The sequence below is a fragment of the Perognathus longimembris genome, chromosome 7, assembly GCF_023159225.1.
Source record: "Perognathus longimembris pacificus isolate PPM17 chromosome 7, ASM2315922v1, whole genome shotgun sequence".
NCBI classification, from domain to species: Eukaryota; Metazoa; Chordata; class Mammalia; order Rodentia; family Heteromyidae; genus Perognathus; species Perognathus longimembris.
In genome coordinates this window covers 7,464,625-7,475,075 of record NC_063167.1, presented here as the reverse complement: position 1 = coordinate 7,475,075, position 10,451 = coordinate 7,464,625, and the positions used below count along the sequence as shown (strand labels likewise).

General features: G+C 58.9%; 1 protein-coding gene across 1 annotated transcript; it reads right to left on the bottom strand.

Annotated features, from left to right (window-relative positions):
- Positions 1-1,877: 1,877 nt before the first annotated feature.
- On the bottom strand, positions 1,878-8,488 carry LOC125354585 (migration and invasion inhibitory protein). Its single transcript, XM_048350253.1, has 10 exons — positions 8,195-8,488; positions 6,554-6,737; positions 6,053-6,367; positions 4,958-5,042; positions 3,705-3,807; positions 3,554-3,609; positions 3,152-3,281; positions 2,912-3,008; positions 2,229-2,360; positions 1,878-2,007 (listed from the first exon to the last, which is right to left on the bottom strand). The coding sequence occupies exons 2-10, from the start codon at positions 6,698-6,700 to the stop codon at positions 1,963-1,965; spliced, it is 1,110 nt and encodes a 369-aa protein (XP_048206210.1). The 5' UTR covers positions 6,701-6,737; positions 8,195-8,488; the 3' UTR covers positions 1,878-1,962.
- Between the last annotated feature and the right edge of the window lie 1,963 nt (positions 8,489-10,451).

Here is a 10,451-nt window from a genome sequence, read left to right as displayed (position 1 = left end):
TGCTGCCCCCTCCCTGCTGTGCATCCTGGGTGTGTGTGTGCAGTGCTGCCCCCTCCCTGCTGTGCATCCTGGGTGTGTGTGTGCAGTGCTGCCCCCTCCCTGCTGTGCATGCTGTGTGTGTGCACAGTGCTGCCTCCTTCCTGCTGTGCATCCTCCGTGTGTGTGCACAGGTGTGTGCACAGTGCTGCTTCCTTCCTGCTGCTACCGCCTGTGGATAACTTCCTGACGCCTTTGAACCTTAACACTTTTTAAATGCCTTTCTGTAAATGTGGTCACACCAGTGTTTGGGCTTTGACTTATGAGTTGGGTGGAAGGTGCACAATTCTGTCCCAAACCACAACAGGTCTTTGCTCCCATAGCCCACGAGCTGGGCATGATAAACACCATTTTACAGATAGGAAAGTAAGTTGAGAGGGGCCTTGCCCACGTGCATATCAGAAGAAAGTGCCTGGGATGTAGCTCAGCAGGAGGGCACTTGTCCAGCATGCATGAGAGGGAGGAAGGGAGGGAGGGAGGGAGGGAGGGAGGGAGGGAAAAGCACTCCTCCATGTCTGCTTCCCAACACCTTATCACCCAGGAAGGAAGCCTGGGGTCTGGGATCTAAACGTCTCTAAGCAGGTGAAATCCACTTTGTCCCAAAGCTGTTCTAGAAGTCTCTGTTACAACCTGGCACACATGCCTGTTGCCCTCTGCCCCACCCCTGTAAGGCAATAGAACCCCTCTCGTCCAGCAATGGCAAAGCCAGACGAACTCAGTTCCAAACACCTGCATATGGTGTCAGGATGGGGGTATAAATGGCGTCAGGATGGGGGTATAAGGGCTGGGAATATGGCCTAGTGGCCAGAGTGCTTGCCTCGTATACATGAAGCCCTGGGTTCGATTCCCCAGCACCACATATATAGAAAACGGCCAGAAGTGGCGCTGTGGCTCAAGTGGTAGAGTGCTAGCCTTGAGCAAAAAAGAAGCCAGGGACAGTGCACAGGCCCTGAGTCCAAGCCCCAGGACTGGCAAAAACAAAACAAAAGATGGGGGTATAAGTGGTGTCAAGATGGGGGTGTAAATGCCGCGGGAGCCCCCACCACGATGGCAGTGGAAGGGAGACACATCTGGGACCCCAGGTGGTGGCGTTCTAGCGGAGTCTGTGATCAGCCGGTGACCCCCAGTGCCCTCCCACCTCTCAGACATGACACGGAGTGTGCATGGGGCCCGTCCGCTCATCTGCTCATTCCCTCCCTGCGTCACCCCTGGCCCTGCGCCAGCCTCCTCCCCACCTTCCGTGCCGAAACCACGGGGTGCCGGGGGCTGGCCAGCAGCAGCCAGTCCTGGGCCTTTCCCAGCCCCGGGGGGCCGGGCGGGGAGGCAGACCGAGGGTGAGATTCGAGTGACAGCCACAGGCGCCGCTAAAACCACGAGAGAGAGAGAGAGCGAGAGCGAGAGAGAAAGAGAGAGAGAGAGACTGAAAAAGTCCTCAGTAGTCAGAATGAAAAGTGAGACCGAGGAACCCAGGGACAGGCCCAGCGCGGCTCCTGCGGGTGCTGGTGACTCAGTCCTGGGGCTGCAGGGACACGGACGGGGCCTCTGCGGCTTGTGTGTGCACGCACACACATGCATGGCTCAGGAGCATCCAGGATGGTACTGTTAAAGCCTGTTTGTGTGTATGTGGGTGTGTAATGAGGGTGTGTGTGTCAGGGGGTCCCGTCTGGGACAGCTGTATGTGTGGAAGGCTGGTGTGCGCGACGGTCTTGCGTGTGGCAGCGTATAGGAAGGACCCCCAACCTCGCAGCGATCAGAACGACACTCCATCAGTGGGGACAAGAGCTGCAGAGTGGCGAGCTTTATTTGCAGCGTGGTCCTGGCGTCCCCTCCTCCTGAGGCCTGCAGGCGGGCAGAGCGCGGCCCGCCGAGGGGCGGGTGGGGCTGGGCGCTGGTGGGCGTGCCCGCCTCCTCCGGGTGGCCGGGTACCTAGGGCTCTGACCAGATGGGCGTGGAGGCTGGCACTCGCAGGGTCTGGGAAGCGGATGGGGCAGGGTCAGGGGGCGCAGCTCCCAGTGGGGACGGGCCGTGCCCAGCTCCACTGTGGCCCCCTCCTGCGTCCTGGAGCCAGGGTCACCGGCACAGGGTGGGGGGCACGGGGCAGGCGTGAGGAGCTGGAGGTGGACGAGGCCAGGCCTCCGCATGTCCTCCCCTGAATCGGGCCCATCCCTCCCAGGGCACCCCAAGGCCCATACCAGGTAGGAAGGGGTGGTGGCTGGCTGCGTCCCATGCTGGGCCTGGGAGACGGATGACCAGAGATCCAGGCTCTTCGGAGCGGAACTTTTCTCCGACCTGGGAGGGTGGGAGTCCCAGCCCAGCAGACAATGCTGTGGAGACAAGGGGCTCCCTGAGCCCAGGAGGGACCCCTCCCCTACATCCACCCCCTCCCCTGACCCCACCCCTCTGGTCACCGGGGCGACCGAAAGCTGGGCAAGGGGGTGTGGATGTTCACCCACCACCTTGGCGTGGCACTTCAGGGAACCCTCCGCACCCACGGGCGTGCCTTACAGACAGCAGGGGTCCATCTTTTCCCTTCTCCCCAACCCCAGCTGCCCGCCCTCCGCTTGGGGGTGGCTGGGATGGCCTAGCTTCCCAGAACAACTAGGAGACGCAGGGAGGCTGCCTCCCCAATATTCACCATGGGAGCCTAAGGATTTGGGTTCAAATCCAGCTTGCCCACCAGCTCTGCCTCAGTCTCCCTATGTGTGGGGTGTGGCCCAGAACTGGGACCCAAACTTGAGAGTGCAAGCAGGCGCTCATCCTTGGCGGCGGGGGTGCCTCGGCCCAGCGTGGGTCGGGTGAGGGAGCGATGGGTCAGCACTGCACACTGGCTGGCCCCCGGGCCTCCGTGGGACCAAGGTCGCCCCAGGTTGCTCACCCGGGGCAGGGCCAGCGTGTCGGACGAGTCGAAGCTTTTCCGCCGGTGGATGCGGTACTGGTGCGGGGGATCCAGGATGGACAGGGGGACGCTCACCCTGCGCAGGGGTGCAAGGAGACACTGAGGGGGGGGGGCAGCCTGATCCCCTCCCCCGTCAGCAGCAGCAGGACTCTGAACATCACCTTCGCAATAACAACAATCATAAAAACAAGGCGGCAGGGGCGCGCTCGGGACACTCACCTGACCTGGGCTGGCTCTAGCAGGGTCTCGGCGCCCTGTTGGTCCCGGGGTGTCCCACACAGGCGGCAGGGGGCACCGGGGTCCACGGGCACCGGGAACAGGCGCCGGTTGAGGCGGTAGCAGTACACACCTGTGAGGCCCCAGATCAAGTTCCCTGAGCAGGGGCCTGGAGCGGGCCTGTTGGGGGGATCCACACCCAGGCTTTCCCTTGAGGCCCCTCACAACTTGAGAGTCCTCCCAAGGGAGCTGGGCCAGGGCGGGGCCTGGGCGGGGCAGAGTGGGGGCAGGGGGCGGGGCCGGAGCGGGGCCGGGGCACGGAGGGGCGGGGCCGGGGGCGGGGCGGGGCCGGGGGCGGGGCGGGGTCAGGCCGGGGCCGGGCCGCCGCCGGGAGCGGGCACTCACAGTGGTGGTCGTCCGCCATGCTGTCCCCGTCCCCATGCAGGCCTCGGAGCTGCCCTCTGGGAGAGGAGAGCGCTGAGCAGGCGGGCAGGGCGGCGGGGCGCCCCAGTCCCGTCCCCCCCCCCCCCACGCCCGCCCCGGCCCCGCCGCTCACTCGGTGTAAATACACTCCTCCTTGTTGGCTTCCCGGAACTTCTGCAGCCTGGAGAAGAAAGCCTCGGGCTCACTGGTGATGGAGGCGGTGCTGTCCAGAGACCCTGGCGTGGGCGAAACACTGGGAGCTGAAGGGCCGGGACCGGCCGAGGGATGGGGGCATGAGGTCCTGTTTGGACCGGGCGGAACCTGTCTGTCGCCCACGGGGACCGCCATCGCCCACCGGGACCACAGCTTTGCTTGGCGCCGGTCTGCCCTGCTGCTCCTCATTCTCAGGGGACACAATTCTCACAGGGCCCATGCCCCGGGCCAAGCATTATTCTATGTAAGCTAGAGGACCGGCGAACCCCTCATCCGAATGATGACAGAGATGATGCAGGAGGTGATATACGAAAGAGGATGGGGATGATGCCGATGATAACCCCGGAAGGGACCAGAATCCCAGGAAGCAGAGGCAGAGCAGGCGAGTACAGGTGGGGGGACCCGTGGATGTGGGCCCTGGCCCCCGAGTGGACCAGCATGCTTGCTTGAGGGAAAGGAGGAAGCACCAGCCGCGTGGACTCGAAGCAGGGAAATGAGTTCCCTCCTCCCAGAAGGAGGAAGCAGCGAAGCCGCCATTCCAGGAAGTCCTTGCTGTGGGGGCTTGGGTCTGCACCACCGCTCCCCCTGTGGCGTCCCAGCTACTTGACAGAACACTCCGGTGACTCCACTTCCACACCTCGGACCCAGAGGCCACCCATGGAACAAGGGCTTGCTGAGGGCCTCCTGTGTGCCCAGGCTGGCTTTGAACTGCAATCCTCCAATCTCAGCCTCCTGAGTAGCTAGGATGACAGGCATGAGCCCCCAGTGTCCGGCTTGAACTGTCCACTTTAAAGAGGTTGAAATGGGCTGGCAGAGTGGCTCTAGTGGTACAGCTCCTGCTTGGCAGGCATCAGAACCTGAGTTCAAACCCCAACTACCACCCAAAGAAAAAGCCTCGCGTGGTAAAGGTTGCTCTGCATGTATTTTGACAGAGTGGGTAGTAACGAGGCAGAAGGGGTGGAAGGAAGGCCAGCTGGGAGGCTGCTGAGGTGGCTGGAGTGAGAACTGGACAGGAAAGTGAAGAGAGGCAGGGATTCAGTAGCAGCTCGGAATACAGCAGCCCCGCCTCGTCTATGCACGCAGAGCCATGGCCTGTGCCTGCGGCTGGCTTAGCCCAGCCAGGGCCCAGCCCACTTCCAGGCCAGGTGCTCTGGCTGGCCAGGATCGGCTTACCTGCAATCCAGTCATAGCCCAGGTATGGCCGGAAGCGCCAGCTTCTCTCAGGCACTTCGGTCTCCTGGCTGAAGGTCACTGTGGGCTGGGAGAGGCCAAAGGGCAAGGGCTAGCACAGCAAGCACAGCCCAAGCGAGACCCTGCCTCAGGAGAGCCAAGGGACTGTCCTAACTTATGCCCAACTCTGGTCCTGGGGCTCAGCTCAACCACCAAGACCCAGAAGATAAAGGTTTGCCCTAGGGCCGGGAGTTTGGCCTAGTGGTAGAGTGCTTGCCTAGCATGCACAACGCCCTGGGTTCGATTCCTTGGTACCACATAGACAGAAAAAGCCAGAAGTGGTGCTGTGGCTCAAATAGCAGAATGCTAGCTTTGAGCAAAAAGAGCTCAAGGACAGTGCTCAGGCCCCCGAGTTCAAGGCCAGGACTGGCAAAAAAAAAAAGGCTTGCCTGCCCCCCCCCTTTTTTTTTTTTGGCCAGTCCTGGGCCTTGGACTCAGGGCCTGAGCACTGTCCCTGGCTTCTTCCCGCTCAAGGCTAGCACTCTGCCACTTGAGCCACAGCGCCGCTTCTGGCCGTTTTCTGTATATGTGGTGCTGGGGAATCGAACCTAGGGCCTCGTGTATCCGAGGCAGGCACTCTTGCCACTAGGCTATATCCCCAGCCCCCCCCCCCTTTTTTTTTTGTTGTTGGCCGACGCAGAGCCCAGGTGCCATTACTTTATTGCTTTATCGCTCAAAGCCAGCGCCTGCCGCTTTGACTCACAGTGGCACTTCCAGTTTTCTGATGGTTAACTGGAGATAGGAGCCTCCTGGACTTTCCTGCCCGGGTTGGCTTTGAATTGAGATCCTGAGCAGCTAGGATGACAGGCGTGAGCCACCAGCGCCCAGCTGTGGCCTCAGTTTTGAGAGGCTTTGCCCGGACAATGGGGCTCATCATGCTCTTCCCAAAGCACTAGCTGAAAAACTAGCAATCAGCGCTTCTTGATGCCACTCAATGGCGCCTCCATGAAACCTCCCCTCCCACAGGGGCACTGCCCAGACGGGGAGACTGAGGCTCAAGCAAGCCCCATGGGTGGATGTCCAAATCTTCTGTGTTACCTTGAACAGCTTGTTCCGTCTGGGCCTTGGGGTCCGTGCCTGAGGGGGCTCCTTTGGTTCCCTGGGGACAGGCAAGGAAGCTGGGCGCGACCTCAGGATGCCCAGAGTCTCCGGGCACTTGGCAGGTGGGAGAGAGGCCACCCTGGAGCCGGCCCTGCCAAGCCAGGCCCCATGATGGGGGTCACCTCCAGGGGTGTCCTTGGCATCCTCCTCTTGCCCTCTGTCCTGTGAGCTGGAGGTGCTGGGGCAGGCTGAGGAATTATCTGGATACACTGGTGTCTCTGAGCTGTAACTTCTGGAAGAGTCCAGGCCTGACTGGAGAAGATGAGCTGGGTCACCCCAGGGCGGCCTGCACTGAGCACTGCCAGATCCTCGTCCTGCTGCGGTCTCTGCAGTGTCCCTCAGCCCAGACCCCTCCCAAGACATACATAAAATGAGTATTGGGCACCTTCCTCAGGCAGCCCTCCCCCCCCCCCCGGGGCTCCCACAGCAGCCACTCACCTTCTCGAAGGCCTTGGCCACCGAGCGCTCCACGGCTTCCTGCCCGACCCACAGCTGCTTCAGCAGCTCCATATTGAGCAGCCGAAGCTGCTCCAGGTCTGCATTTTCTCCAGGGCCGAGCACAGCCCCCAGCTCCCGCCTCAGCATTGGTGACCCCTCACTGCAGGTACTGGGGGACAGGTCCTGCGGGGAGCCAAGGTGCCATAATGAAGGCTGGGGAGGGCACCCTGGTGCCAGAGGCCCAGATCCAAACTCCCTTTTAGAATTTCCCTGTGCAGCCCTGGGCAAAATTTCTTAACTTCTCTGTGCTATTTCCCTCACCTGTCAAGCAGGGTAGCAGTAACTACCTTCCATAATTAAAAAAGACATGAGTACCAGGCACCAGGGCTTATGATTATAATTCCAGCTACTGGGGAGGCTGAAATCTGAGGAGCATGGTTTGAAGCCAGCCAGTAAGGAAAGTTCATGAGACTCTTGTCTCCAATTAACTACCAAAACCTGCAAGTGGAGCTGTGGCTCAAGTGATAGAGTACCAGCCTTGAACTTAAAAACTAAGGGCCTGTCTGTACATCAGTTTGATAATAAAAACTTAAAAAAAAAAAACAAAAAAACAACTAAGGGCCTGGCTGGGAATATGGCCCAATGGCAAGAGTGCTTGCCTTGTGTACATGAAGCCCTGGGTTCAATTCCTCAACACCACATACATAGAAAACGGCCAGAAGTGGCGCTGTGGCTCAAGAGGTAGAGTGCTAGCCTTGAGCAAAAAGAAGCCAGGGACAGGGCTCAGGCCCTGAGTCCAAGGCCCAGTACTGGCAAAACAACAACAACAAAAAAAAGGGCCAGCTGGGTGCCAGTCACGCCTAAAATCCCAGCTACTCAGGAGGCTGAGATCTGAGGACCACAGTTCAAAGCCATCAGGGGCAATTTACCACCAGAAAACTGGAAGCAGTGCTGTGGCTCAAGTGGTACTGTGCTACCCTTGGGCTGAAGAGCTCAGGGACAGTGCCCAGGCCCAGAGTTCGAGCCCCATAACCAACAAAAATAAAACAACAAAACTAAGGGGCAGTGCCCAGGTGTGCGCGCGTGCACACATACACACACACACAGAGGCAGGCAGGAGTGCCAGTCATGTAGCAAACACATCTTTATTACTAAATGGGCAGCTGCTCCCCTCAAAAGAGCAACTTCCCCGTAAGGCCTTGTCTAGAAAATTAAGACTCCCTGATTTACAGAGCAACCAGTGGCAGTCTGCAAATGTGTATGTAATGTACCTCTGGCTTCCTAAGGGATTCCTAAGCCGTTCCCGCCTCCCCACTTCCGCACTCCTCTTTTTGGGGGTTACTGTTCTTGACTTAGTGCAGGTGTTGAATCTGAGGTCTGCAGTTTGTTAGGCATGCACTCACTATACCCTCAGCCATTTTCACACAAGAAGCAACCCAAGTTCACCGAGGTTTAGTCACCTGCTCCCAAGTCAGCCAGAGAGTAAATGGCCCGGCCAGGATTGGAACCTGGGGCCCAGGAGGTGAGGAAACCCTTTCCCTGCTTACGGGGAGGAGTCCTGAGAAGGCTTCCGGCTCGAGGAAGGGGTTTCTGCGGTCCCAGGGCGGACAAAAGGGAGGACCAGAAGCCCAGCCCCGCCTTTACCTGGTCTCATGCAGCCCGAGGGTCCGCTTTCCCCCGGGGTTGAAGGGCCGGGCCAGCGGGGTCCCCCTCCAGCCCCTCCGCACTCGGGAAGACGGACCGCTGCGCAGAGGCTGGAGAAGGGGGTGTCCGGAGGACAGAAGAGGGGGCGGGGCAAAGGCGGGGCTCAGGAAGCGGGGTCGCCTCCCCATGCCCCGGCGGCGGGGACGCACGTGGGACCCCGACTCCGCCCACCGCCGCCTAGACCAAGCGGCAGCCGCACTCACCGCCCAGAAGCCCCCTACTTCTCGGCCAGGTGCCACAGGCTCCCCTATCGCTCCGCCCCGGGGCGGGGCCTCAACGACCTCTCTGATTGGTCACTGGGGCGGAGCCCAGACGCCAGGCCTGAGACATCCCGCGACTCGGAGCGACGGTTTCAATTTGGGGGCGGGGCTAACGGCATCCCCACCGTTGATTGGTCAGTGTCCGAGGCCGAGGACGCGACGTCCATTCCGGAGTGGGCGGAACCCAAAGAGGTGGGCTCTGATTGGTCAGCAGCGTTCGCCGCGGCGGCCGCGGCAGTTTGGGCTCCTGTAGCCGCGAGTTGCTAAGGGCCGTGGCGGCGGACGACGAGCGCTTCCTGGGTACCGGTGTTCCAGGCTTTATGGAAGGCTGCTTTCTGAGGCATTGGTGCGAGGCGCTGGAGGGGTAGGGGAGGCTGTGAGTTAGAATGGAAGCGCCCACGGTGCAGTCGGTGCCCGCGGGCCAGTGCATCCTCACTGTGCCCAGAGGCCAGCACTGCCCGGTCCACTCGACAGCAGCAGCAGACGTCCTGAGCGACCAGGACGAGATGAGGCTCCCTCCCCGACCACCACCTCCAGGTGTTCGGATTAAAGTTAGTCTAGCTTCTCTGAGCCCCAGTTCCCACAAGGGAGCTGCATGGGCCAAGTGAATGCCCGGTGTACTTGACCTTCCAAGTCCTTAAAACTATACCCACACCAGCAGTCTGGAGGCTCCTCAAAAAACGAAACCTAGACCTTCCCCGTGACCCAGCCGTACCCCTCCTAGGCATCTACCCTGAGCCAGGGTATGATAAGGACACCTGCACTCTTCACAATAGCCTAGACGCGGAAACAGCCCAGATGCCCCACAATAGATACGTGGATCCAAAAGACGTGGTGCCTGCCTATAATGGAATGTTATACCGCCATTAGCATAAGATTATGTCACTTTCAGGGAAATAGATGGAACGAGAACAAATAATGCTAAGTGAGGTAAGCCAAGCTCAGAGAGACAAATGGTGCATGTTCTCTCTGAGATGAGCAAGTTAGATCTAAGATGCACTGGGATATATGACAAACTATACAGGATTCTAGATATACACAGAGAGACCAAAAGAGGATACTAGGAGAGATACTCTTAGGAGAGAAACACAAAGGTGCAATGCCTAAATGCCTCTTCATATTTATATAAAGTAATAGACATACTGGAACTCCAAGATAAGGACTTTTTTCATTTTTGATGGTTCTGTCTTCTTATGTATGGTGTATTCACATGTATATCTTTGGGAGGGCGGAGGAGAGGGCACAGAACTTGAGGGGAAAAGGGTGAAAAAGTGCAGCAGTGGAGCTCACTGGACATTGATGAATGTGAACTTTACATCTGTGGGTGGAGACAGGGAGGGAGGGCCTGGGAGAGAATGAGGGAACAGAAGACACTGTACAAAAGGAAATGGACTCATCACCTCACTCATCTAATGGTAACCCCTCAGTACATCACCTCTGTAATAACAGTATATTAATCACAAAACCATACCATACACAGGTTTCCAATAGCATTTGGTAGCTCTACTCTGGCCCCCCAAATGAACAAAGGGCTGATAACCAAGTGGCCTATGCTGTCAGAGCCATTCAATCAATGTTTTACTAAGTTCTGTCTCTTGTGGGTGGGGGAGGAAGCAGGGCGGGGGGGGGGGGGGGAAGGTAGTGGCTCAAGCAGAACACTTGCCTAGCAAGCATGAGGTTTTGAGTTCAAACATCAGCACCACTATTTTTTTTTAAAGTCAGGAAACCCAAACTGGGTTCTTGCCTAGCACACACATCAAGCAGGGGACAGAGAGAACATGTTCCTTTGTGTCAGACAACTTAACAAAGCCCAGGCTTCACCCATGGTGGGGAATGCTGGGCAGGTGGGGGGAACAGGGTGGTCTTGAGTTGAGCTTCCAAGGTGACAGCTCAGGACAGCTCAGCCAACTTGGAGGCCTAGGGTGAGTCAGCTG